The sequence below is a fragment of the Dunckerocampus dactyliophorus genome, chromosome 2 (assembly GCF_027744805.1).
Source record: "Dunckerocampus dactyliophorus isolate RoL2022-P2 chromosome 2, RoL_Ddac_1.1, whole genome shotgun sequence".
Taxonomy (NCBI): Eukaryota; Metazoa; Chordata; class Actinopteri; order Syngnathiformes; family Syngnathidae; genus Dunckerocampus; species Dunckerocampus dactyliophorus.
Genome location: NC_072820.1, coordinates 2097376 through 2124812, shown reverse-complemented (window position 1 = coordinate 2124812; position 27437 = coordinate 2097376). Strand labels below are relative to the sequence as shown.

The window sequence follows — 27437 nt, the reverse complement described above, 5'->3', positions numbered from 1 at the left end:
AAAACAAGGATTACATTTTCATCCAAAACTTGGTGTTTACTTCCTGATTCCTGCTTGCTTGAAGCAGTTATTGTGTTTCTGGACATTTGGACCTACACTTTTTCTCGGATCTTGACAGACAAGACGTTATAAATGAAATAAAAGCTTTATTGTTATTATTCATCTTTCTATATGTTGACTCCCATCAGGTTGACAGGCCGGTTGTTGTAGCGCTTGGAAATGTCTGCTTCAATCTGAAATCACATGATAGTGACAATAACATATAATACGGGTGAAAAAAGCACCAGCACTTATTCCACAAGTGATGATAATATTGAATCAATTACCAGTTTTTTGAGCTCCTGTGTGCGTGCCGCCAGGAGGTCGACTCGAGGCTCCAGTCTGGACTGCTCCTCCAGCGCTTCCTGCCTCTTCTCAACCATGGTGGAAGCTTTCAGCTCCAGAATGTCCGCCTGCTTCATCTTCTGCCTCAGCATCTCTGTGACGCGCTCCACGTACCTGAAAGAAAGCGGCGGCGGCGCAATCAGTCATGAGACGACGGGGGGGGGGGGCGACGTACCGTGGCGACGCCAGGATCATGAAGAGGTGCTGCATCCGGAGCGTGGTGAGCCGGCCCACCAGGTCCTGCACTTCCGACAGCATCCTGCGCACGTGCTCGCTGCTCTGGCCTTGTATGATGGCGGGTGCCGACTGGAACTGGCTCATGGCCACCACGTCGCTCTCTTGTCCCATCTCTGTGAGGCGTTGGCTGAGGAACGCTTCCAGCTAAAAACGGGAAAAGAGTCAGGAAACGGTGGAAAAATGTAAAGACCCTCCTTAACATTATAGACGTGAAATAACACCTCTATAGTCATCGTTACACTCCTATTACCCAATATAGTAGACATAATACAAACAAAGAAGACACACAAGACATACAAAACCTGTTCACAACCTTCTAAATACATTTAACATTATTAAAACCCTCGAGACATGAAATAACACCCCTACAGACACCTTTACACTCCTATTACCCAATACAGTAGATATAATAAGAGAAAATAAGACATAGAAAACCTGTTTAACCTTCTAAAATATGCTTTTTAACATTATTAGAGCCTTCTAGACATGAAATAACACCCCTATATTTGCCTTTGAGCTCCTATTATGCAATATAGTAGTACTAATTAAAGAAAATAAGACATATAGGGCATAGAAAGCCTGTTTACGACCTTCTAAATATATAATTTTTAACATTATTAGAGCCCTCTAGACATGAAATAACACCCAAAAGTCACCTCTTCACTCATAACCCAATGTAGTTGACATAAGAGAAAATAAGACATATAGACATGGAAAACCTGTTTACAACCTTCTAAATATGCTTTTTAACATTATTAGAGCCCCTTAGACATGAAATAACATCTCGATAGTCACCTTTACACTCCTATTACCCAATATAGTAGGCATAAGAGAAAATAAGACATAGAAAACCTGCTTACAACCTTCTAAATAAACTTTTTAACATTATTAGAGCGCTCGAGACATGAATAACACCTCTATAGTCATCTTTACACTCCTATTACCCATTATAGTAGACATAATAAGACATCAAAAATCTGTTTACGACCTAAATACGCTTTTTAACATTAGAGCCCTTTAGACATGAAATAACACCCCTATAGTCACCTCTTCACTCATAACCCAATGTAGTTGACATAAGAGAAAATAAGACATACAGACATGGAAAACCTGTTTACAACCTTCTAAATATGCTTTTTAACATTATTAGAGCCCCTTAGACATGAAATAACATCTCGATAGTCACCTTTACACTCTTATTACCCAATATAGTAGGCATAAGAGAAAATAAGACATAGAAAACCTGCTTACAACCTTCTAAATAAACTTTTTAACATTATTAGAGCGCTCGAGACATGAAATAACACCTCTATAGTCATCTTTACACTCCTATTACCCATTATAGTAGACATAATAAGACATCGAAAATCTGTTTACGACCTAAATACGCTTTTTAACATTAGAGCCCTTTAGACATGAAATAACACCCCTATAGTCACCTCTTCACTCATAACCCAATGTAGTTGACATAAGAGAAAATAAGACATATAGACATGGAAAACCTGTTTACAACCTTCTAAATATGCTCTACAGGTGCTAGGGGAGCTGAGTGGGGTGGGGCGGACACGAAGTGACATCGGGGGTTCAGAGTGTGAGTTTTAGCTTGGTGTGGCCTACGGCCGCAAGAGTACGACGGTTGCCCCCTCCCCCAAGTAGTCCCATTCGTTTGAGTTTTTTTTTAGTTATTCCCGATTATTTCATAGGCCAAAGTTCACAGCCCAGGTTTCCATTTGCTCCAAAGGAAACCAAAATAGTCCCATTCATTTGTGCTGCGTTTGTGCCGTTGTGCAAATAAAATGATCGTTTGTGCTGTCTTGCTCAGAATGAAAGCAAAATAGTCTAATTTTTCCCTTCTCCGTGTGTGCTGTTTTGTGCAATAAAAACGATTGTGCTAATTTTTTTAGTTATTGAACTTATTATTAAAAGTCCCCTAAGTTCACCCCCCCCCGCTCCAAATTAAACCTTAATTTGTTTGTGTTGTGTTTGTGCAAATAAAATGAACGTCAGCTGCAATCAAAGCATGTTGCTCCAGTGATCAAGTCTGGTGCTTGTGTGTCTCAGCCAACATCACAATAACATTACGGACACCTAGAGGCCAGTGTAGAGTACTACATATGATATTTGAATGCGTTTTCTGAATATTTGGATTTTACTTCATTTTGCCATTTTTATGCTTGAAAAGATTCCATTTAGGCAAAAAAAAAAAAAAACACGCAAATTTGCTTAAATGTGCATATTTTTATAGGCCGTATTCAACCTTAAAGCAGCATGACTTTTTTTTATATTTTATTTTTATACAGTATATAATAAAATAGAATATAGAATGATATATATACTATATAATAATTAAATAAATACAATACTTATTATATATATATATATATATATATATATATATATATATAATTTATATTTAATAAATAAAAAATACAGTATAGAGTAAATATAAAAATATATATATCATAAATTATATAATAATTTAATTTAAAAAATATTTTATTTCAAACCAAGTGAAGCCGCAAAATTCGAAGCGCCAAGTGGCGAGGAATTACTGTATTTGATTAAAATAAAGCATAAACATGATTCCAGTGCCCCGGTGGGATGCAATATTCTTGTAAACGCCCCTGAAATGAGCAGGATAAAGGTTACGTTACCTCCATGAGCTCATCAATGAACTGGCCACGGGAGTGAGCGTTCTCAAGGATACTTAAAGCATCTTCGCCTCTCGCCGTGCCCTCAGGACCTACGACGGAGTAGCCTTCTTTAGCCCGCAGAAAGACTCAAGCCGCCCGTTGAATATTTGCATGATTCCCTTGAGGACTCACAGTCTGTGCCCGCTTGGACAACCTCAATCTCAACAGCGGCGGTGTCAGCGTCACCCCAGTCGATCTCGCCACCGGCATCCTGCTGACAGACGACAGGAAGACATGGAAAGGTCACCGAGAGCATCACAATCGAGCGTCCGCGTCAGGATGGTTCGGACCTCAGAGCTGGGCTCCAGATTGATCCCCCAGTCGATGGCATCCTCCGCCGTGATCCCAGAGCTGGCACCCTGAGTGCCGAAGTCTCCCCAGTCGATCTAAGAAAGTTAACCGCACGACAAACTAGCATCTTTCCTCGAAAACATTTCCTTGCTTTTGAACCGAAGGACCGACCGCGTCCTCGGCGAGCACTTCAGGAGGCGTGTCCTCCACGTGTGGCCTCTCCACCACCGTGGGAGCGTTGCCAGTCCTCCACTCGAAGAAGGTTACATTGCCTCTTTTCTGGGCGAACGTCAGCATGGGCAGGACTGGTTCCGACCTGCCAACAAATACACACACACACAAAAAAAGACAGATTGGGAATGAAACATGGTTGACGTTGAACGTGGAAAAATGAGATGAACGTCACACTCACCACTCGCATACAAAGTTTGTGAAGGTGGTGTACACTTCTATTTTCTCCTCCAACATGGCTGCATCCCTCCCCACTTTGTCAAGAACGTCTGGCAGATCTTTGACCAGAGCCTGCAGCTCACGAGGAACGTTGTCTCCCTGGAAGAGCAGGTCACACCGGCGTCTTCTCAATTTGCACTGTCTTTTTTTTTTTTTTTTTAAGTGGTGCGACGTTTGCGCTCACTTTGATGCCGTACTGCCTGCAGGCGGCGTAGTAGCGTTCCCGCAGGTCTGCGGCCGATCTCTGGCACTCCACTTCCCGCCGACTCATCTCCTGCTGGAGCTGCTTGGCTTTGGCCAGCTGCTTCCTCAGAGCCGGACCTTCGTAGTTTACGTTCCGACTCAGCAAGCTGGCCACCTCCGCTGTCACACACAAGCACCGCAGCTTTAGAAAACAGCCTATATCAGGGGTGTCCAAAGTGCGGCACGGGGGCCTTTTGTGGCCTGCGACACAGTCTAAACATAGAATTTACAAGAATGGTTTTAAAAATGGAAAAATCAGCAGTAATTTTACAAGAATAAAGTCAAAATATTAAGAAAGACAAGTTGCAATTTTACGAGAATAAAAGTTATGAATAATAGTATGAGGGAAAATAATGTCATTTTAGTAGCATAACTTTGAAATATTAAAGAAAACACAAGCAAAACAACAAATAAAGTTGTAATTTTTGGAAAATTAGGTTGCAGATAAAGTTATCATGTTACGAGAATAAAGTCAAAATATCATGGAAATAAAGTCAGGACTACGAGACCAAAATTTACAAGACAGTTGAAAAAGTTGGAAAATAATTTTTTAAAAAACAGCAGAAATGGGAAAAAAAATGCAATATTCCAAGAATAAAGTCAAAATATTCCATGCAAAAAGTCGTATTCTAATGAAATAAAAATATCGCAATTTTACATAATATTATGTGGAAAAATAATGTAATTTTAGTAGCATAATGATGAAATATTAAAGGAAAAAATATGTTTGTTTTTTAAGTCATAACATTATGAGAAACAAAACAAAGGTGTAATTTTTTTCAAAAATTAGGTTGCGGAAAATGTTATGAAAATAAAGTGTAAATATTGTGGGAGTAAAGCCATAATATTACAAAAACAAAATATACAAAAAGAAAGTTAAAATTGTTGTAAAATTACATTTAAAAAACCCCAAAAACAGCAGAAATGGAAAACCCAGCTGTATTTTACAAGAATAAAGTCAAAATATTAAGAGAAAAACAATCCAATTCTATCATATTCTAAAAAAATGCTGCAATTTTACGAGAATAAACTCATAATATTATTAGAAAAAATAATGTTATTTTAGTAGCACGGAGTGGAAATATTAAAGAAAAAAAATGTTTTCTTTTTAAAGTCCTAATATTGTGAGAAACAAAAAAACTAAGTTGTAACTTTTGGAAAATTAGTTATAAATTATTAAGAAAAACTTCGGGGAAGAAATTTTACAAAAAGAAATTTGAAATAATTGGAAAAAGCTGAAATGGAAAAGCTTTAATTTTACAAGAATTAAGTCAAAATATTCTGAGAAAAAAAAATTTATTCTAATGAGAAAAAATGTCCCTCTTTTACGAGAATAAACTTGTAATACTGTATTATGAAGAAAAATAATGTCAAATTAGTAGCGTAGAGCTGAAATATGAAAGAAAAAATACGTTATTTTTTAATAGCAGTAATATTATGAGAAACAAAATAAACATTTTGTGAAAATTAGGTTGCAGAAAAAGTTATAATGTTAGAAAAATAAAGTGTAAATATTATTGGAAGAATATTACGACAAGAACATTTACAAGGAGAAATGGTTGGATTCCAACAATATAAAAATGTCGCAATTTTATGAGAATAAACTTGAAAAATAATGTCATTTTAGTAGCATAGAGTTGAAATATTACAGAAAAAAAATATTTGTTAAAGTTGTAATATCATGGGAGACAAACAAAACACAATTAATAAATGACAATTTATGGGAATGAATTCATAATATTAAAAAAAAATTACAAAAAATATTTAAGAGGAAAGGTTTAAATATTTAGCAATAAAGTTTGGACACCCCTGCCCTATATGGACTACGTGAGGTATTAGGACATTGACATGAAGAGGAAAGTCAAGGCAATGTCCTCCGAGCCTTAGTGGACCTTGCTTTGTGCACTGAAGACTTCCCAACCGGGACAGAAGCACTGAAAGCACTCACCTACGTAGATGTTCTCTGCCTCATACAGGGACACGATCTCCTTCCAGTCCTACAGCGACACAAAGATCATCACGCATCCTGACGGAGAAACAAGACATCCTCTCACCTTCATCCTCTGCGAGGAATATCTGCCAAAAATGTTCTTGGAAGATGCCTCTGTCCCCTTCAGGATCTCCACAATTCTCAAACAGTGGAAGTAGTGAATGTCTACAACACACACACGCGCACACACGCGCAAACACACACACACACACACGTCAAGTATTCACCTTCGACACTTGTGAGCAAGCAGTGGATGACATATCATTTCAGCTGAGTCCCACAAAGGGTGAAGGAGCTCTAAACCGAAGTGTGGAACACCTACAAGAGCCCGAGAGGAGCTGCTTGATCTCCTCGTTCTCCGGCATGTCCTGCATGGCAGCGTTGATCTTCTCTCGGATGACTTTGACGCCATTCTGCCACTTGAGATTGCAGTGACGTCGATCTATCAGCCAGTCTACACGCACACACAAGCATCAGTATTCTCTAATAGCATTTAAATGCACATTTCTGCTGTGCTTGTACACTTTCATAGCAGAGAGGCGTGACATGTTTGCCGTACCTAACAGTTTGCTGGTCTGTATGTCGATTGGGAGGCTCTGAATATTCTGCAGATGTGGGAGATGAGCATGTTATACCCTGGGACCAGCCGCACAGCTCCACAGCGGTGATACAGCGCGACACAAACAAACTAAAAACAGCACGTCGATATATACTTACATCCATGATGACTTATTTGCACTCTTAAATCCCGTTTTACGGCTTCATTTCAAGTTGATTTAAAGTGAGTTCTGGAGAAGTACGGCCATCACCCTGTTTTGACACGTTACGGGAGCGCGGGCCAATAGGGGGAAGCGATGTTACGCTACCAAAATATCTGACCAATCGAAGCATACATTGCTGTAACCGTCCTCTGATTGGTAAACGTCCTTTACATGCAGTGACAACGCTTGCCAATAGAGGGCGACATGTTATTATTGTCTATAATTAGGGTATGGACGAACAGGTTAGTTAGGCAATTATTGGAGCTTTTATCAGCTTTTTATTCATGTCTGCGCCACCTTACAACTATAAATATACCTGTACATCCACTCTGACGGAGTTTATTGGTTTGTTTTTTTATCGCCTGACTATGCAGGAAGACGTCCCCACCCAACACACAGGTACAATAATCATAAAGTTTACGACGTTCGGCCCATTTTGAAGCTAGTTTGCTGATTGATGTTGGTTACAATCCAAGTTGCCTTCAGCTTGCTTCTTCTGTTAATGTACAATAACTGATAGGATTGCTCCCTCGGCCAGGAATGTTGGCTATACTCCACTGCTTTTATTTAATAATTCATAAATGAATACAAAGTGAGGCCAGGTGAATGGGCTTCTTGCTAGTCTCACTCTCACTTCAGCCCATTTGAATGTCATACAAACTTGCAAAGTAAGCGCCCGTGACTTTACACGACTTATGCAAAACATTCATGTGGCCTCTGTGAGTGTGTGTGTGCAGCTTAAAGCAATCACAGTTGTGAAACAAGAGTAGGGCAAGTCAAACACAAAGATGACTTTATTCACAGTCCAAATTCCACATTAGAGCGAGTGGAGACACGGATAAAGGGAATTTATGTGGTGTTTGGAAAGCTGCTGTACTCTTGAGTTCACGTCAACTTTTTGTCAGGAATCTCAACGTGGACGGGAGGAAGGAGGACGGTCCCACTTAGTGAGTCACCGTCACACACTCCTGCACCCGGCTGGGCGGGATCAAGGTGTGTGTGTGTGTGTGTGTGTGTGTGTGTGTGAGGGAGGCTACAGGGTGATGAGAAGGTGAGACAGAGGCAGAAAGACGGAGATGCTGCTCACCTGACAAGAAGACGACAGAGAGGAGGGAGAGAAGCTTTCATCATGACTGCACGGACTCAAGTCTAATATTCTTCTTTGCCAACAAGGTTAGAAAACTATTTATCAATGTATAGTTGTCCATGTAACCATGGTAACCAGTCATTGGCTGAAAATGTCCAGCAAACAAAGAAAAACATCAAGTGTGTGGGGGTCAGACATGAGAATGTGAGGGCGCAGTGGATCAGTGGTGGCGAGCGGGCCCTCCCCCGAGCTCAAACGGCGTGCCAGTCCGAGGCGGTCCGGTCAGGTGGTCAGCGATTTAGCAAAGAGGTGTGCGGTGTTCTTTTTGTGATGTGTGACAAGCGCACACGGTAACTTATTAAAAGCGGAGGCCCTCCTTTGTGTCAACAGGCCCGCTCGTCTCAAAGGTCACGTCCGAGTTCAACACGCCAGCAGGAAATATGCGTTGTAGAGTTATTCGCCGCAGGCTGGAAAGTCAGTATCGGGATGCGGGTGCGACCAACAGCCAACACGCGTCAACAATTTGTGTTGCAAGAGAAAGACAGCGATGCGGCATGGCTCGCATCGTGGAAGTATAACACCTTCACGACGGGAGTCAACACAGCAGATCAAACATGATGGACGACCTTTGTACGAGCACTCGGAGCAGGTGCGCACCACTGATAAGACTCTGACGGGCGCGCACGTGCGCTCTATTTGCATAGCTGCTCGTGCACACCGAGAAAATCTTGATATATCGACATAGCAAGAGAGTGTTAGAGTAGAACGTAGTCGTGTAATGCAGTGGAAAGCGCAGCAAAAATGGATCAGGTAGTTGTGGTGGAGCATAAAGCATAAAGACTGCCTGGCAAGTTGAACGACATCAAGTACAATGAAATGCAGAGTATAGTAGAGTTCAAGCTTAGAGGAAAGCTGAGTAAAGCTGAGTAATGCAGGGCAAGTAAAGCAAAGCAGAGTACAGTAGTGTAGTGTAGCGTAGTGAAGCTGCATGTGGGGTACTGTGTGCTGTAGTGAAATGTTGCAGGGTGTCACATAGTAGGTGAGAGTGTGAAAATGTGGACATACAACAAGAGTATGAATGTAGCAAAGCTGAGCGACGTAGGACAAGCGGAGCAGCTTTGATGTTTGTTTGTCATCTGGAACTGACTTTGATGCTGACGGAAAGGGCGTGGTTGCCATGGAGACGGTGCTGCACATGTATGTCAGCATGTTGGAACATGATGTTATATAACAGTGTAGTGTTGCTGCTACATCATAGGGGGGGTCACATGGCACCAAGACAGAAGAGGAGAGAAGCTCGTTCATTTATTCATTTATCAGCGCCGAGTGTCAGGTGTCCCCTCCCCCCCCCACCATACACGCGTAGCAGTGAGACGTGGCGAGGACAAGAGACAAGTGGAGGACTTTTCCTTGTTGTCTGCTGTGTCTTTGGTGGTTGATGACTTCCAACGCATCATAAAGACGCTTTCACTGGTTTCATGTCAGTCCTACGCTCGTGTCGGCCTTGAAACGCATCGCCACATGAAGAGATGTTGTCATGTTGTGTATGTGTACCCCAGGTCTCCTGCCCCTCTCGCCACCATCATGGCTGATCCCAGCTGGTGGAAGCTGACCTTCTCCCGCAAGAAGAAGTCCGAGTCCAAGGTCCTGTACGAGATCCCGCCCGAGTACGGCAGCAACACCAAAGAGCAATCGAGTGGCGGTCCCGCTCCCGAGGCGCCCGACAGCCAGTTCAGCGCCAGGCTGGAGAAGATTGTGGACAAGTCGGCCACTAAGGGGCGCCACGTCAAGGTGTCCCACTCGGGTCGCTTCAAGGAGAAGAAGAAGGTCCGAGCCACGCTGGCCGAGAACCCGGACCTGTTTGCCGAGCAGAACCTGGCCGACCAGAACCACAAGAAGACGACTGACAAGTAGCAGGGCCTGTGCGATGGCGCGTCAGTGTGAAGCTGCTTTCAAGGGTAAAAACGTGCACGTGAGCCGCCTGCAACGTGCGGTCAGGACCAACACGTCCCGCTGTGTGCCGGGCCGGCGCCACAGCCAATCACACCTAAACAAACGGCATGTTTTCTTTATGGGAATGGAGGTCTTTGATTGTTGTCCCTTCAGAATCAAATCACATGATGCTAAAATCATTCCTATCAGACAAGAAAGCCTTGTACTCGATTTTCTTTTTCATGCACTCAACAAGGACAACAGCCTCGCTTTTTACATTTTTTTCCACATTTCAACGCTTTTACTGACACTGCGAGGCCACCCGCGCCCCATCCGAGCCGCATGTGTTGCTGCTTCTGTTGCCACGGCGACGGTAAACAGACACCGTCACCCGATGCTTACTGTGTCATCATCATCATCACTACTGCCACCTTCTGGCCACAAAGTGCACTCACACAACCACGTCGCAGTGATGGGCGATACCAGAATTTTTGATTCGAAACAAAACCCATGACTTTTTTGGCATTTTTTCCATACCAATACCAATTATCTTTTTGGGGGATTTTTTTAAACCGATTTTTTTTTGTTTTTTTATACTGATCCCAGTTAACCTTTTTGGCATTTTTTAGATACTGATATCAAGTACCTATTGGAATACATTTTTGCCACTTTTTTTTTTCCACTGACGACCTTTTTTCCCCCTGATACTGATTCCAATTACCTTTTTTTCTCCACACTACCGATGACCTTTTTTGACATTTTTTTTCCCCAGTTCCAACAACTTTTTCACATTTTTTTGTACCGATTACTTTCGTTGGCATTTTTTTTTTCCAATACCGTTAACTGTTTTCACATTTTTTTATACTGATATCAAGTACCTTTTTTGCATTTTTTTCCAATACAATTACCTTTTTTGTTCTATACCAACAGCCAGCATTTTTTAAAACTACCGTTACCAATTCATATTTTTTGCAATTTTTTATACCGATGACATTTTTCACATATTTTTAATACTGATAGTTATTATTTTCTTTTGGAAAGAAGAAAAAGATTCTGATAACCTTTGTTTTGTTTTTAAAATACTCATTCCAATTAGCTTACTTTTTCCACAATGCCGGTACCAATGACCTTTTTCGCCATTTTTTTCCCCAATACAAACAACCTGTTTCACATTTTTTGTACCGATACGGATTACTTTCTTTGGCATTTTTCCAAGACCAATAACGTTTTTTTGCCATTTTGTTTCAATACTGACTCTGATTCTTTTTTTTTTTTTTAATACTGATACCTAGGCCTGTCATGATAATCGATAAATCAAACGATTAAAAAAAACCCAGGCTGGATGACAAGAGGGTTCACTCTGCATCTGTCTGTGTGCGTTTTTAATAGTGGAATGAATGGAGAGAGAGAGAGAGCCCTCCTGCCCCCTCATTCAGCGTCTTTGTGGAGGCGGGGCTACTAGTGAGTGGACACAAAGGGTTAGCAGTTAGCTTTGTGAGCCAGCAACCGCCAACATGAATGAAGGCACAGAAGCGATGGTTTCTGAGGCGAATGCCCCGGCCGACAGCCCCGGTGTGGGAATATTTCGGTTTCAAACAAAATGAACAAGGTGAGCGCATGAATGCCGATGACCGACATGGACAGTTTTCTTACTGAGGCGTTTGGTCGGCAAATATGAACAAAACAGTGCAAAATGTCGGCCGCTACATTGCAAAAGAAATGCAAACATTCAATATGGTTACATGGCATACATTTTAAACATAACATACGTACACTTAATGTAACTTCTTTGCCAAGCTAATGTGGCTCACACAGGTACACTGAACTGGATTACCATCTAGTGGTTCAAATGTGAATTACACCTCTCATGACAATAATGAAAAAAATTGTCTAAAAAAAATGTCGATAACATCGATTATCGCCGATAATTTGTAGCACAATTATCGACCAGCGAAATTTATTATTGTGACAGGCCTACTGATACCAGTTACCTTTTGGGGCATTTTTCCCCCTAAAACCGATGAGGTTTTTTGTCATTTTTATTCCAATAAAACTCATAAGAAACACTGACCATTTGACAACTTGAATGTGCATTTTTCATAACACATTTATTTGTTACGCAACGTAACCTAAATATTTGAATTGCTACCATTAAGGGACAAAGACGTCTTCAGCTATCATATTTGTCATATCTTTTGATCAACTTCAGTCTTACAGGTTAAAATTGTGAAATCAATCAAATATCAGGTATTTATGATCGAAACTGAAGCTGATTAAAATATTTATGTCTAAAAAGTAATGTTATTTGTGCTTGAAATATCACAACTATTTCAGTACATACATTAAATACATGTTCATGTATTCATTCATATTCATCCATACACATTCTATACTTGCTGATAGATTGACACAACACAAATTAACAAGAGCGTCAACATACAATTAGAACACTTACAACACCTCAACTTCCATAACATGTCAACAATCAAGTATGAAAGTAAGCACCCACTGATGCTAAGCGAGGTCAGGATATGTTGGTTTTTTTGGGGGCGGGTGTCCACCAGCAGAGGGCGCTCCTTTACGGAGACAGGCGCCGGTAAACCCAACCACCCTCGCCGCGGCGCTGGTACTCGCCCAGCTCGGCGTCAGCCTCCAGTCTGGTGAAGACGATTCGGTCGTGGAGTCTGTTGGTCTGACCCTGCCAGAACTCCATCAGGTGAGGCTTCACCACGTAGCCCCCCCTAGTGAACACAGAGAAGAAAGGCACATTAATTAACGTTAGAGCTCCGGGCAGGTTGCTAACATGCTAGAGCGTCGTGAAACTCACCAGTAGTCTGGCATGGGTACTTGTGTGTCCTTGTACTTCTCTTCTAGCTCTGCATTCTTCTCCCTCAGATACTAAAAGGACAAAAAGTAATAAAAACACGAATCCTTCAGTACTACTACCAGTAGAGCTGCTGCTTCTTACATCTCTGTTGGGAACCGGCGTGCTCTGTCTGCTCACCACAGCGCCGATCTGGCTGCTCTTTGGCCGCGAGTGGAAGTACTCGCAGGAGCTCTGGTAGGGGATGCGCTCCACCTCGCCCTCGATGCGGATCTACAAGCACCGCAAAGTCCGTCAGCGACGGATAACCACGACGAGAGCCGGACGTCTCACCTGTCTGTTGAGAGGCTCCCAGTAGAAGACCAAGCATGCGTGAGGGTTGCTTTCCTGCGGAGGGACAACAACCTGAGCTCGTGGAACCTTCATAATCCTTTTCACACCACAGCAGGAAGCGGAACTCACCAGCTCCTGTCCCTTACGGCTCTCGTAGTTGCTGAAGAATCGGAAGCCGTCATTGTTGTAGCCTTTGAGAAGAACCATGCGGGCCGACGGGCGTCCGTCTCTGCGCGGGCAACAAACACAAATATTGGGTACACCTGCAAAGCACAAAGTGGGCCGACATGGTGCCAGTGCTGCTTCTCACTTGGTCGCCGTGGCGATGCACATGGCGTTGGCCTCTCCAATCTCAGGACACTTGGTGGCGTCATCGAACCAGCTTCCAAATTGCTTGATCGGGTCCAGAGACGCCAGCTGGTTCTCCTCGAAACACTGACAACACAACAATGGCCAGTGAATGCAGCACAGAAAGCTGCATGCACACCTTGAAGGTCTCACCACCTTGCACGTGCTGTACTATGTACTAATTCTGCACGACTGTCGTCAAGGCTGTACATCGATTTGTTGTATTTTCATATTTACATACTCCTGCAGAGCTCACCTCCTCGTCCCCCTTGTATTTCTTCCTCATGTCGCTGAGGTCCATGCTTGCGCTGTCACACGTCGACTTCCTGCTGAGGAAGTCTGCAAGGACGCTTCGTTTGCACGCAGTCAGGCGGACAAAAGGCGAGGGATTTCCACCCAAAAAGCCAACAAGGTGTCTCAATGAGAGTCTGCTCCTCATGCTACATGTCGAAACGCCACTGACGTAACCGCACGACCGAGCTTACGTAAAAACATGACATGAGTTTGGTAACCACTGACAAAAACTGAGTAAAAAAATATTTCTTTTAAGATTACCTCTTGTTAAAATTTTAAATGTAAGTATGTGCCGGAGCAATTAAAAAATATGGAAAGTTGTAACTTCCGTGTTACAATGTATACTAGCGTACTACGGTGGTGCGTTCATGACATTGCGTACAAATAAACTTCTAGGTGAATAAAACGTAGGCAGCCTTGTAGAAATTTAAATTATACAAATAAAATGTGAGATTGCATATTATCTCCGCTCAGCCGCTTTTAGTAGTCTTGCACTTGCGATTCTTTGCTTGTTAGAACTGTTCGGGACAGTTTTCATTTTACCGGCATGGTCTCGAAGGTAGCCATCCGTCACTTCCGGAAGCTGACTTCCTGTCAAAGATGGCGGCGACCTTGTGTGTGAAATTACTACCTAAACAAGGTAATGTGGAGCAAATACTACACGTTTATCTTATATAATATTAATGTAAAGGTGAGTCTGGCGTCGATGTTAATGTTAACAGCTGACCAGTGGTCACAGTTAGCATGTAATGTGCTTAAATGAAGCTAGCGCTAAGCTAAATTGGAGCTGGCTCTGAGCTAGCAGCCGTGTGACTGCCTCGGTGTCTTCCAGGATGGCTCCCCCTGACTCAGAGCGTTCGACACGGCTCCAAAGCTGTGACCCGCCACAGGAAACCTATGCACTTTCTCAAACAGAAGCTGATGGCTGTCACAGAGTACATTCCCCCGAAAGCGCCTGCTCCTCCGGGCGCTTACCCAGCTCCAACCAGAGTGGTTGAGGTAACAGGCGCCCGTCGCCATCCTCTTCTGTTTTTAACGCCGCCTTTTATATTAGATGTGTAGGATCCGGGGTGAATTACTGAGGATTCCCCCCCAATATTTTCAAATATTTTGCTTGGAAACCATATAATATGTATAGTTTATCTGTCCTAACAGGAGAGCGCCTTTGTGAGGCTGCTGAAGAGGAACCTGGAGAAGGTCTTCCAGGACTATAAGATGGTCGCTGTGGTCCAGAACAACGGCTGCAGCGCCAATGACATGATCATGCTCAAGAACAGATTGCACAAACATGACATCCACGTCAAGTTCTTCTCCAACCAGGTAAAGGCGGATGTGATTTTTGCAGGTTTGAGCGCCGCAATGCGTTACCATTTTCCCGCGCAGGTGATGTGCTCGTTTGTGAAGGAGAGCGTGTACAGCAACATGGCTCCTCTGTTCATCGGGCCCACCGTGCTGTTTGTCAGCAAAGAACCCAAGGCCAAGGAATTGCTGGCGACGCTGCGTGTCATCCCACAGATGGTACTACTCGGTGGGTTTATTTGCAGAGCTGACGCACCTGCAGTATGAAAGACAAATCAGATAAACTGCTAACACGATGCGCTCCGCAGGAGCGTGCATAGACGACACCTTGCTGAGCGTGCAGGGCGTGGCGCACTACTCCAAGCTGCCGTCGGTCAGCGTGGTCCAGGGCGAGCTGGTGGGCGGGCTGAGCGTGCTCACGTCCCACACCGCCTCCTTGCTGCAGCGACACCCCGCCCACCTGGCGGCGCTGCTACAGCAGTACGTCACGCAGCAGGACACAGAGGAAGCCACGTGAGGGGACAGAATGGACACTTATTAGGTGCATTTTTTGGGGTGAGGGCGGAGTGTGCAGTTGTTCTTGTCATGATCATCAGTAATGTCATCTTTGTTGGCATTAAAAGGCTTTTGCTGCGACGCTCTGTTTTGCACCAGCTAATGAATAAATTCTGCCTTTCAGCCACCTTTCTTCCAGCGAGGGCCGCATCGTGCCAAATGAAAGGATCCAACTTTGCCACTTGGATATTTTGGCTGTTTTTTTCCCCAAATATTTAAATTTTCTTCTCGTAATATTATGGCTTTATTCCCATATAACCTAATTTTGTTTTGTTTCTCTTAATAGTTCGACTTAAAAAAGCTCTATGGTACTAAAATGACATTATTTTTCCTTCCAATATTACCAGATTTTTTTGTGGTTTTCTTCTTGCTAGAATGCTACTTTCTGTGTTCATATTTTGGCTTTATTCTTGTAAAATTACAGCCAGTTTTTTTCCTTCCAAATTTTTTTGAATATTTAAACTTTTTTGTAAATTTTCTTCTTGTAATATTACAACTTTATTCCCATATTGTTTGACTTCTTATATTCCTATAATATAACTTTTCCCCCAACCTAATATAACATCTTTTTGTTGGTTTCTCATAACATTACAACTTAAAAAAAAAAAATGAATATTTCAGCTGTATGCTATGACGGAGTATTAGGGCCACATTAAAAAAACCTGCAATTTTGAGAATGAAGTCGTAAATTAGCGAGAGTAAAGTCGTAAACGTACGAGCAAAAAAGTCATAAGTTTACGAGAATAACGTCTCAACCAAATTTTCCAGAAATTACATTTTTTGTGTGTTTTTCATATCACAACTTCTTTTTTAAAACATTTTTTTGGTTAATATTTCAACTCTATGCTACGATGCAGTATTAGGGCCAAATTGAAAAAAAATCTCAAATTTATGAGGAAAGAAGTTGTAAATGTCTGACAAAAAAAGTCATACATTTACGAGAAAAAAGTTGTAATATTACCTTTGCCCAAGGCCAAAGGTCACATAAGAGCCCCCTTTTCATAGCTGTCTCAGGCAATGCCTGTTGCGACCGAGTATTAAAATAATCCGAGATGTCGAGAATTAAGAGAAAATACGTGTAATATTACAAGAAAAAAGTCGTAAATCTACAAAAATAAAGTCGCAACCAAATTTTCCAGAAATGACTATTTTGTGTGTTTCTCCTAATATTACATAATGTATTATTTTTGGTAATATTCCAACTCTGTTACGACGGAGTATTAGGGCCATTTTTCTTTTTTAAATCTGCGATTTCAAGATGTACGTTCAAGGTGTTCAATGTACGAGAAAAAAGTTGGAAATCTACGAGAAAAAGTCACAAATTTACGAAAATAAAGTTTACCACAAAAAAAGTCGTAAACTCCGAGAATAAAGTCGAAAATTCACAAGATTAAAGTCGTAAATTATTTGGGTAAAGTAGTAAATGTACGAGAAAAAAAGTCCTAAATTTACAAGACAAAAAGTTGTACTATTACCTGCCCAAGGCCAAAGGTCACATAAGACCCCCCACGTTATGTTCCAGGCATTGCCTGAGACAGCTATGAAAAGGGGGGACGTATGTGACCTTTGGCCTTGGGCATGTGGAGGGGGCGGGCTAGCCGTGCTAATCTAAATGCTAAATGCTCAACTGCTGTGTTTGCTGCTGTGCTCTATTTCCCCTCTGACACGTATGACACCGTCACACCTCAAGTTAACACTTCGTTCTCATACATTTACCACTTTATTCTCGTAAATTTATGACTTTATTCTCGAAATCTCAGATGATTCTATTCTCTCAGATTATGCTACTAAAATGACTTTATTATTTTATTCGATTTTTTTTATTGCGACTTTTTTTCTTGTTAGAATACCATTTTTTTTCTTCATATTTTTATTTTATTCATGCTAAATTCCTGCTGTTTTTTTTAATTTCCCAACTATTTTAGCTTTTCTTCATGTAAAATTTCTTCTTGTAATATTTTTTCCCCCAACCTAATTTTCCACAAATGACAACTTTATTTTTTTTTGTTTCTCATAATATTACGACTTCAAAAACATTTTTTCTTTGATATTTCAACTCCATGCTACTAAATTGACATTATTTTTGACTTTATTCCTTTCTTTCTTTGGCTTTATTACCGTAATATTTTGACCTTATTTTCATCATGTTATAACTTTTCCCGCAACCTAATTCTCCTAAAATGATAACTTTCATTGTTTTTCATAATATTTTTATATCATTAATTTTTTAAATAATATTTCAGCTTTATGCTGCTAAAATGACATAATTCTTTTCTCATTAAATTATGACTTTTCCCCCATTAAATTTCAATTTTTTCTCGTAATATTTATTTTAAATTACTACTAATTTTTCAATTTCTCCTGTTTTTTTTAGTTTTCTCTTTTATTCATATATATATATATATTTTAATTATAAATATAATAAATAATAATACATTAAAAAAACATGCACAACCCCGAGCTACATGAAATTTTAGAAACAATAAAAACATCCGAAAAAGTACAATCATAAAAACTATAGTAAAGTTAGCAATATTGTTTTTTCAAGGCGGATTTATTTGTATTGGATCGCAATGTCTTGTGTACCTAATGAAGTGGCCGGTTCCGGTCTGTTGTAATGACGCAGCAAGGCCTGTAGGTGGCGTAGAGGCTCAAGCAAGCGGCGGACAGCACCTGACCCCGCTAATCCTGGGATTAGTCCGCGTTAATCTGGGTCGTCGTCTTCAACCTGCCACCGTCACTGCCTGCTTATTTTCACAAGAAAGGACGCTTTTAACGCGGCTCCCGTGCGTTCTGATGGACTCCAAAGGCCTCCGGCTGCCGTCGCTTCCAGCCTGCGGTGACAGCGCTTGGAAGTGAAGCCTCTCGGGTCCACCTGGTCCCTTGCAGACCAGCGGTAAATCCACTAAAGCGGATCAGGTCCCGCACGCCTGGAGCCTCGTGGTTATGGTTGCAAGAAAAGAACCAGACTTGACCTGCTGAGGGTTCTGGTCCTGCTTGTGGATCTTCTGGAGGCTCCTCAAGGACCATGAGCCACGCAGGTGCCATCCAGGTAGGACTATTGTTGTTGTTTTGAAATGAATGCACACATATCATAAAAAGCATGCAGAATATTCTACATTTATTTTATTGCTTGGACAACGTGTCAGCAAGAAGCATGAAATGTGCACAATTTAGATGCAGCGAAGCCTGAAAATACCCCCAAACATCTACTTTTATTTTAAAACAATTCTACAATGATTGCAAAGTTAGACTACATCCTGTCTGTACGGTTTAAGGGAACGTTTTCTGCGTGGCTAAATGATTTGCCATCATGAATTCTTCACTGCATTCCAGCTCCTGTGTCCTTGAAATACGTGAAATACTTTGTTAGCTTCCATTTGAAATGCCAATTTCTTATTTTTGCTGTCCTGTCATTTAAAGAAGACTAACGAGGCCGGGGAGCAACAATTACTCCGTCTTAATCAGGCCATGAAACAGTGAAACATCCACAGTGTGCGTCCAGAAATGACAGCTTTTTGTGTATTAAAGGTAGTTTGTTTTGTTTTGGGGGGGGCGGGGATCTTAAAGGCTTTAGATAAGATCCTCTCACTCAGCCCCGACTGATTAGCGAGAGAGGTTTTCCCACAAACGCGGCAATGAATAAAAAGATGTGTGAAGGTGATCCATTCGTAGCAGGAAATGGCGAAAATCCGCGTGGAAAAATGTCTTATTTTTGACACACGGCTCGCTCCTCCCCCTCCGAACCCTCCGGCTGGCGTGACGTTGACGTTCTTCCTTGATTTTCGGATCAGCGCTTGCAATAAAAGTGACTGTCGTTGCTTTTAGATTAGACCCAGCTCCAGAATCCTCCCCTTCTCTCGTCAGTTGCCGTTGCTCACTCCCAACTGTCGTACAACACGTACATCTGCTCACCGCCAACGACGGACACGTGGGCTGGGGGTCACGGTGTGGCCGGCAGCCCGGTGATCGGGGGAAGGCGGCTTGCGTTTCGAGGCGGGATTGACTCTCAAAGAAAACGTCTGCGTCTCGCAGCGACTGTGGTGCCTTCAAGGGCCGCTGAACAAAGTGCGAAATCTCGACGCTGCAGGAAAAAAACATGTTAAAAAAAATCTTGGTATATTTTCGACATATAAATTATTTTTAGCCACTTTGGGTGAATGAAATGGGTGTTCTCATTGCGGAGAAACTATTTTCGGAGGAAAAAATAATAATAATAATCTGCAAATTTAAAATGATTGAATTATTTAGAGTTACAATTTATGAAATTCTTATTATTTCATTATTATTATTATTATTATTATTATTTTTCACCAATGTGCGGGAGCCACTGTATTTTATAAATTGAAAAAATAAATCTCTTATTTCGGAATTACAATACATTTTTAGTAATAATTAAAATCAGCGACTGATTATAAATCAATAACTTTGTGAAGAAAAAGACATATATAGACTGTTTATTTTTGTCTTTGAAAATGTATTAGTATTGTTTTTGTTGCGTTGTTTTTGTTTTTGCAAGCCCACAAATGCGTCCGCAAGTCCACCGTACTTTTCTAAAACCCTAAGAAACACATGCGCAGCTGAGGAATGCTGATATTTGTCATAAATGGAATAAATTCTAAGCACATTTGATTGGAATTAGCGGTTGGTTGTAAATAAATAAGTCCTTTCCTTCTAAATGTATTTCTTTATTTACAAAAATAATTGGATTAGTATTTTTTTCTTTCCAAAAAACGAAGTGTGCATGTAATTACAATTGATAACGCTGCACTGTTTAGCCCCGCCCCTTACAATTGATAAATGATTAAAAAAAATGTTCTTTAAAAATTTGCTATTTACTTTTTTTTTTTTTTAACAAAAATCCACAATTTTCGATGAAAAAACAAACCAACAAGGGAATTATAAGCACATGCAATTACAATTGATAAATGATTTTTGGAGGTTTTTTTTATTTATATCATTTTTTGTAAAACCAAAAATACATTTTTGAAGAAAAAAACAAACAAACACAAGGGAATTATTATTATTGTTATTTTGTTTTTTTGTGTTTTTTTGTGTCCCCCCCCCCCCCCCCGTCCTGAAGGCAGATAGAATTGTAGATCTAAGTGGGAATGGAATTGTGAGCACATGTAATTACAATTAGCGATTGATTCATAAATAATAATAATAATAATAATAATATAATAATAAATACATGCATTATTTTTTAAAGAAAAAATCTAAAAGGATAAACATTTTTGTAACCAAAAATCCCCGGATTTTGCTTGAGAAATGTTGAAATAAATGGTTCGCCTGTCGAAGGAGCTGAAGGGACGCAGGATGACGTGTCTTTTATCACAACAGGAAGTGCTGCGCGTTCCCGTTTATTATTGAAAGTAAAAGGAGGAGTTCTGTACCAAAGCGCTAGGGGGCAGTGTGAGCAACCACCGCATCAAAGTGGCCTCCCCGTGCTTCGGTTTTTGGACCTCGGTGGAAAAACCGGTGCAGTGGGAACAGAAGGCTTGCCAGAGTAGTTTCTTGTTGGAGCGCCACACGTTGCTCAAAAGATCCTGGAAAACCAATTAAGACGGAGTTAGTAATCCTCCGGGACACGCTGGAGCCGCTAATAGCAGCACGTGTCCCGTCCGCTGGACACGCGGGGTGCTTTGTTGTCATGGTTACACAATTCTCCGCACGCGCGACTGTGGGCCCTGCAGGTGGCCGGCGGGGTACATGGCGGCGGCTCTCTCCCAGCAGGCGTCAGGCGCTAACCGGCGGCGCTCTCCGAAAATGAATTCCCATGGCTCCGCCCTCCATCGCAGCCAGTCGCTGGCCAGCGGCCTGGAGAAGTCCTCGCCCACGTGGACCAAAGCGCCTCACTCCCGCAGCAGCAGCACGCTGTCGTCGCGGCACTCCCGACAGGTCACCCGGCCACGTTCCAACCCTCGGAATGTCGCCCCCGGCAGCAAAATCAACAGAGTTCTTCCTCCTCGCAGGTGACCAAAGACTGGGAAGTGATCGATGACGTCCACGCAGACGTGACCGCCGCAGGAGAACATCCTCCGGAGGTCACCACGCCTGGAATATGCGAAGGTTATTTGCTCAAGAGGAGGAAGTGGCCGCTTAAAGGATGGCACAAGGTGACTCAAATACAGCAAATACCTCCTTTTTTGGTGGTGTACAAAAAATTAATGTTTTTGTCATCATCAGCGATACTTTGTCCTGGAGGGAGGTATCTTGAGGTACTGCAGAAACCAACACGATGTAAGTGACTTTATTATCACATCACAAACGTCACTGAACAATGCTAACACGAGATGCTAATCTGATGCTAGCATGTGACACGTGACGCTGACTGGGTTTACTAACAGGCGACGCTAACATGCGATTTTAACATGCGACGCTAACACGCGACTTCATTGTGACGCTAAAAGGCGATCCTAACATGCGATGCCAATGTGATATGCGATTTTCACATGTAGTCTTAACTTGCGATGCTAACATGCGATGCTGACAGGCTATGCTAATATGTGACCCTAACAAGATGCAATGCCAATATGATGCAACGGGTGATGCTAACATATGATTTTTAAATGCAATCTTAACATGTGACGCTAACATGTGATTTTCACATGCAACGCTAACATGCGACTCCATGCAATGCTAACTGGTGATCCTAACATGCAATGCAAATGTGACACTGACATGTGATGCTAACATGCAATGCCAATATGATGCTAACAGGTGATGCTAACATACGATTTTGACATGCAATCTTAAGATGTGATGCTAACATGGCAATCCAATGTGTTGCTAGCAGGTGAAAATAACAGGTGACACTAACATGCAACTCCAATGCAATGCTAACAGGCAACGCTAACATGTGACCCGAATACCCTGCAATGCCAATATGATGCTAAGAGGCGACGCTATCATGCGATTTTAACATGCAATCTTAACATGTGGTGCTAACATGCAATTTTAACAGTGACGCTAACATGGGATTTTCACATGCAACGCTAACATGTGACTCTAATGTGATGTTAGCAGGTGAAACAGGTGGTGCTAACATACAACTCCAATGTGACACAAACATGTGATGCTAACAGGTGATCCTAACATTCAATGCCAACGTGACACTGACATGTGATGCTAACAGGTGATGCTAACATACGATTTTGACATGCAATCATAAGATATGATGCTAACATGGCAACCCAATGTGATGCTAGCAGGTGAAAATAACAGGTGACACTAACACGCAACTCCAATGCGATGCTAACAGGCTATGCTAACAGGTGATCCTAACGTGCGATGCCAATGTGACGCTAACGTACAATGTCAATGATGCTAACCGGTGACGCTAACGTGAAATTTTAACCGGCAATCTTAACATGCGATGTTAACATGCAGCTCCAGTGTGACGCTAGCTGGTGAAACAAACGTGATGCTAAAAAGTGAGCGGTGTGATGCTATTGTGGCGACACAGGCGACAGGCGACACTAACATAATGCTAACATGCAATGCCAATACGATGCTAACATGTATGCTAATGTGATGCCAACAGATGGTGCTAACATGTGATGCTAACAGATGGTGCTAACATGTGATGCTAACAGGTATCCATAGGAAGGGTGCAGGGTTCTCTGGACATTAGCAATGCTGTCATGTCCATTAACAAGAAGTCCAACCGTATTGACTTGGACGCGGGGGACATTCTGTACCACATGAAGGTGAAGGTCGCGTTGCTCCTCTTGAAAAGCAAAGGTGTGCGTGATGTTGAAAGTCAGTGCTTCCCGTGCAGGCAAAGAGCCACGAGCTCTTCTACATTTGGGTGACCAAACTGCGAGCTCATCGCTCGTACAGGAAGAGCGAGGCGGCCGTCCTCCTTAACGGACATCCGGTGACGACCGTGTCGGCTGACGGCAGCCAGCCCAACGAGCTCCTCCTCCTGCCCGTGCAGAGCTCTGCGGGCGTGGCCTCTGCAGCCCCGCCCTCCGCCAACAACAAGGTGTCGGCGTGGCTGCAGCAGAGTCACCCGCCTGACACCTGTGCGCCAGGTATGTTCTTCATGCTTTACATTCAGCTGCGTTTCAATTACAATTCAATCATTTCTTTCTTCCAGAGCTCAACCGCTGCCATTTGGACCTTTCAGAACTCAACCGGCTCATCCAGAGGCTGCAGCTGCTGGAGGCGGGGCAAGCATTCACCAACGGGGAGCTCCAGCGCATCATCAGCGTCCAGGTGTCACTACAGGGGGCGGAGCTTCATCTCCCCACGGCCACTGTTGGAGTCATGGTCACGTGATCGTGTCATCTGTCTTGTTCCCAGAACCTTTCACTGGAGAAGCCAAGGAAGCAAAAGTCAGGAAGGGTGTGGGGTCACGCTCGTACCCTGTCCCGAGTGGAAGCGCTGGGGATGGTAAGAGGTCACATGATGCTGTCACTTGACACTGCATGGACGCGAGTGCTGGGACAGGCAAGGAAAAAACCTGAATTCAAAACAAATCTTTGAACAATAGGGGTCCCAGGATTGACCCCTAGGGAACCCCACAGGTCACAGCCATTTGCTTTGAGACGCAGTCATTTGGAAGCTAACTGTGTGTATTGTATACACTGAGTGTAGCATTTGGAAGCTAACTGTGTGTATTGTATACACTGAGTGTAGCATTTGGAGGCTAACGGTGCGTGTCTTTGTTGAAAAGCCTGTTCGCAGGATGACTATGTCGGTGAGCCTTTAGCGTGGAGTCGTGTGTTGTGTTGTGATCGTTCTCTCTTCACCAATCAGCACGCTGCACTGTTTAGCCCCGCCCCTTTAGGTACCCTTCCACCTCAAATAGGGTGGCAAACAGCGTTAGCCTTTAAGGGTGTTGTGGTGTACGAGTAGTGTTTGGTGTTTGGCTCTTTGTGGTTTTGCTGGACTGATGTCCTTGTCCCCTCACAGTTGTCCTCCAGCCCTCTGAGCAATTCGTCCCACTTTGGCGCCTCCGTCCCCTCCATCCCCGACTACGTCTACTCGCAGCTGGCCCCACCCACATCCACTTCGGCCGAGGGCAAGAAGATCCGGCAGGACATCTGCGCCGTGTCGCTACGAGGTCGCGCAGTAGTTTTGTGAGGACTTGGAGCCGTCCTTAAGACGGGGACAATCAAGGTCTGGTCTTCTCCTTTCAGTCCTGACCTCTCTCCAGTCTGTCCACCACACCCTGTGCCAAGAGAGTCTCAAGCTGCATGAGGTCTGGGAGAACAACAACGTCCACCACGCCCATGAGGTGCTACACATCTTCTGGAATCCATACAATGCTAACATGCGATGCTAACATGCAATGCTAACATGCGACGCTAACAGGTAATGTTAATGTGACATTAATGCGACGCTCACATGAGACGCTCCTAAAGGTGATGATAACGTGATGCAAATGCGACAGTAGTAGGTGACGCTAATGCAGTGCTACCATTTGTGCTGTTGTGATGCTACCATGATGCTAACATGTGATGCTGTCATGTGATAACATGTGATGCTAATGCACTGCTAACATGCGGTGCTGCTAATGTGATGCTGGAATTCTTCCACAAAGTTATCGCTATCTCCACATTCTCTCCTTCCTCCTCTAGGTGGCGGTAGGGAGGTGTCCATCCCACAGGCCCGCCTCAGTAGCCGAGTCGGCTGCCGAGTATTTTGACGCCAGTGACGACATCCTGTTTGGGAGCTCCTCTGAGGTGTCAGATGAATCTGGACTGAGTGATGGAAGCACATCCAACTCGGAGCCTGAGGAAGGACACGGTGTGTGTGAATAGAATAGAATAGACCACCTTATCGTGGTGGAGGAGTTTGCGTGTCCTGATGATCCTCGGAGCTAAGTTGTCGGGGGGTTTTATGCCCCTGGTAGAGTCACCCATGACAAACAGGTCCTAGGTGAGGGACCAGACAAAGAGCAGCTCAATAGACCTCTATGATGATAAAAAACATTGGACCACGTTTTCCCTTGCCCGGACGCGGGTCACCGGGGCCCTCCTCTGGAGACAGGCCCGGAGGAAGGGCACGATGGCGAGCGTCTTGTGGCCGGGCCTATGCCCATGGGGCCCGGCCGGGCACAGCCCAAAGAGACGACATGGATCCCCCCTCCAATGAGCTCACCACTCATGGGAGGGGCCAAAGGGGTCGGGTGCAGAGTGAGCTGGTGGCAGCCGAAGGCGGGGACCTTGGCGGTCTGATCCTCGGCTACAGAAACTAGCTTTTGGGACATGGAATATCACCTCTCTGGTAGGGAAAGAGCCTGAACTGGTGCACGAGGTTGAGAAGTTCCGGCTAGATATAGTTGGACTCACCTCAACGCACAGCAAGGGCACTAGAGCCAGTCCTCTCAAGAGGGGATGGCAATTCTTGTTTCGCCCCGGCTTGTTGCCTGTTTGTTGGAGTTTAACCCGGTGAACGAGAGGGTAGTTTCCCTCCGCCTTTGAGTGGGGTGACGGGCCCTGACTGTTGTTTGTGCTTATGCGCCAAACAGCAGTTCAGAATTCCCTACCCTTTTTGTTGTCTCTAGCGGAAGTACAGGAGAGTGCTCCCTCAGGAGATTCCCTTGTCCTACTGGGGGACTTCAACGCTCACGTTGGCAGCGACAGTGAGACCTGGAGAGGCGTGATAGGGGGGAAAGGCCCCCCACGATCTGAACCTGAGCGGTGCTTTGTTGTTGGACTTTTGTGCGCGTCACAGATTGTCCATAACAAACACTATGTTCAAGCATAAGGGTGTCCACATGTGCACTTGGCACCAGGACACCCTAGGCCGCACTTCCATGATTGACTTTGTGGTCATATCATTGGACTTGGGCCATATGTTTTGGACACTTGGGTGAAGAGAGGGGCGGAGATGTCAACTGATCACCACTTGGTGGTAAGTTGGCTCCGATGGTGGGGGAGGATGCCGGTCAAACCTGGCAGGCCCAAACGTATTGTGAAGGTCGGCTGCGAACGACTGGCAGAGTCCCCTGTCAGAAGGAGTTTCAACTCCCACCTCCGGGAGAGGTTTGACCATGTTCCGAAGGAGGGGGCAGATATTGAGTCTGAATGGGCCATGTTCCGTGCCTCCATTGTCGAGGCAGCTGATCGGAGCTGTGGTCGTAAGGTGGTCGGTTCCTGTCGTGGCGGTAATTCCAGAACCCGTTGGTGGACACCAGTGGTGAGGGATGCCGTCAAGATGAAGAAGGAGTTCTATTGGGCCTTTTTGGCTCATGGGACTCCGGAAGCAGCTGACAGGTATCAGCAGGCCAAGCGGTCTGCGGCTCTGGCAGTGGCTAAGGCAAAAACTCGGACATGGGAGGAGTTCGGAGAAGCCATGGAGAACAACTTCAGGACGGCTTCGAAGAGATTCTGGACCACCATTCGGCATCTCGGGAGAAGCAGTGCACAGTCAACACCGTGTATGGTGGGGATGGTGTGCTGCTGACCTTGACTCGGGATGTTGTAGATCGGTGGAAAGAATACTTCGAAGACCTCCTCAATCCCACCGACACGTCTTCCTATGAGGAAGCAGAGCCTGGGGACTCCATAGTGGGCTCTCCTATCTCTGGGTTGCAACAAGGTTGCTGAGGTTGTCAAAAAACTCCTCGGTGGCAGGACCCGGGGTTGGATGAGATCCGCCCGGAGTTCCTTAAGGCCATGGATGCTGTAGGCGTGTCTTGGTTGACAAGACTCTGCAACATCGCGTGGACATCACACTCAGTTAAGGTCTATTCAGGGGT

The 27437-nt window shown here is 43.7% G+C and overlaps 5 protein-coding genes across 12 annotated transcripts in view; 3 read left to right on the top strand and 2 right to left on the bottom strand.

Annotated features, from left to right (window-relative positions):
• Positions 1 to 42: 42 nt before the first annotated feature.
• On the bottom strand, positions 43 to 7122 carry cdk5rap3 (CDK5 regulatory subunit associated protein 3). Of its 2 annotated transcripts, none has more exons than XM_054755214.1 (14): positions 7006 to 7122; positions 6848 to 6893; positions 6611 to 6742; positions 6353 to 6453; positions 6247 to 6295; positions 4240 to 4418; positions 4018 to 4154; positions 3777 to 3921; positions 3605 to 3700; positions 3447 to 3528; positions 3276 to 3364; positions 560 to 765; positions 327 to 498; positions 43 to 233 (listed from the first exon to the last, which is right to left on the bottom strand). In XM_054755214.1, the coding sequence occupies exons 1-14, from the start codon at positions 7009 to 7011 to the stop codon at positions 168 to 170; spliced, it is 1506 nt and encodes a 501-aa protein (XP_054611189.1). In that variant the 5' UTR covers positions 7012 to 7122; the 3' UTR covers positions 43 to 167. The 2 variants fall into 2 exon arrangements, with proteins under 2 accessions (XP_054611189.1, XP_054611196.1); XM_054755221.1 differs by having other exon boundaries at positions 3447 to 3525.
• A 211-nt stretch (positions 7123 to 7333) lies between these two features.
• On the top strand, positions 7334 to 12322 carry prr15lb (proline rich 15 like b). 2 transcript variants are annotated; one of them, XM_054769370.1, is made up of 3 exons: positions 7334 to 7448; positions 7955 to 8222; positions 9696 to 12322. In XM_054769370.1, the coding sequence occupies exon 3, from the start codon at positions 9721 to 9723 to the stop codon at positions 10048 to 10050; it is 330 nt and encodes a 109-aa protein (XP_054625345.1). In that variant the 5' UTR covers positions 7334 to 7448; positions 7955 to 8222; positions 9696 to 9720; the 3' UTR covers positions 10051 to 12322. The 2 variants fall into 2 exon arrangements, with proteins under 2 accessions (XP_054625345.1, XP_054625344.1); XM_054769369.1 differs by lacking the exon at positions 7334 to 7448 and having other exon boundaries at positions 7849 to 8222.
• On the bottom strand, positions 11418 to 14213 carry pnpo (pyridoxamine 5'-phosphate oxidase). The gene is made up of 7 exons (XM_054769368.1): positions 13830 to 14213; positions 13536 to 13660; positions 13355 to 13454; positions 13226 to 13279; positions 13037 to 13165; positions 12896 to 12966; positions 11418 to 12809 (listed from the first exon to the last, which is right to left on the bottom strand). Exons 1-7 carry the CDS (start codon positions 14010 to 14012, stop codon positions 12647 to 12649), a joined length of 825 nt encoding a protein of 274 aa, XP_054625343.1. The 5' UTR covers positions 14013 to 14213; the 3' UTR covers positions 11418 to 12646.
• Positions 14214 to 14446: 233 nt separating this feature from the next.
• On the top strand, positions 14447 to 15955 carry mrpl10 (mitochondrial ribosomal protein L10). 4 transcript variants are annotated; one of them, XM_054767687.1, is made up of 6 exons: positions 14447 to 14507; positions 14700 to 14866; positions 15023 to 15187; positions 15251 to 15395; positions 15475 to 15707; positions 15846 to 15955. In XM_054767687.1, exons 1-5 carry the CDS (start codon positions 14468 to 14470, stop codon positions 15681 to 15683), a joined length of 726 nt encoding a protein of 241 aa, XP_054623662.1. In that variant the 5' UTR covers positions 14447 to 14467; the 3' UTR covers positions 15684 to 15707; positions 15846 to 15955. The 4 variants fall into 4 exon arrangements, with proteins under 4 accessions (XP_054623662.1, XP_054623661.1, XP_054623663.1 ...); XM_054767686.1 differs by having other exon boundaries at positions 15475 to 15721; XM_054767688.1 differs by having other exon boundaries at positions 15487 to 15955.
• A 2373-nt stretch (positions 15956 to 18328) lies between these two features.
• Positions 18329 to 27437, top strand: part of osbpl7 (oxysterol binding protein-like 7) — a 16412-nt gene continuing 7303 nt past the window's right edge. The window contains exons 1-12 of one of the 3 annotated variants that reach the window (XM_054767117.1): positions 18329 to 18773; positions 21418 to 21622; positions 21697 to 21840; positions 21911 to 21964; positions 23320 to 23433; positions 23505 to 23760; positions 23826 to 23944; positions 24032 to 24121; positions 24405 to 24428; positions 24644 to 24794; positions 24871 to 24968; positions 25312 to 25480. In XM_054767117.1, coding sequence (XP_054623092.1) covers positions 21434 to 21622; positions 21697 to 21840; positions 21911 to 21964; positions 23320 to 23433; positions 23505 to 23760; positions 23826 to 23944; positions 24032 to 24121; positions 24405 to 24428; positions 24644 to 24794; positions 24871 to 24968; positions 25312 to 25480 — 1408 coding nt within the window. In that variant the 5' untranslated portion in view covers positions 18329 to 18773; positions 21418 to 21433. The remainder of the gene's footprint in view (positions 18774 to 21417; positions 21623 to 21696; positions 21841 to 21910; positions 21965 to 23319; positions 23434 to 23504; positions 23761 to 23825; positions 23945 to 24031; positions 24122 to 24404; positions 24429 to 24643; positions 24795 to 24870; positions 24969 to 25311; positions 25481 to 27437) is intronic. The other 2 variants (XM_054767119.1, XM_054767118.1) reach the window with 2 other exon arrangements.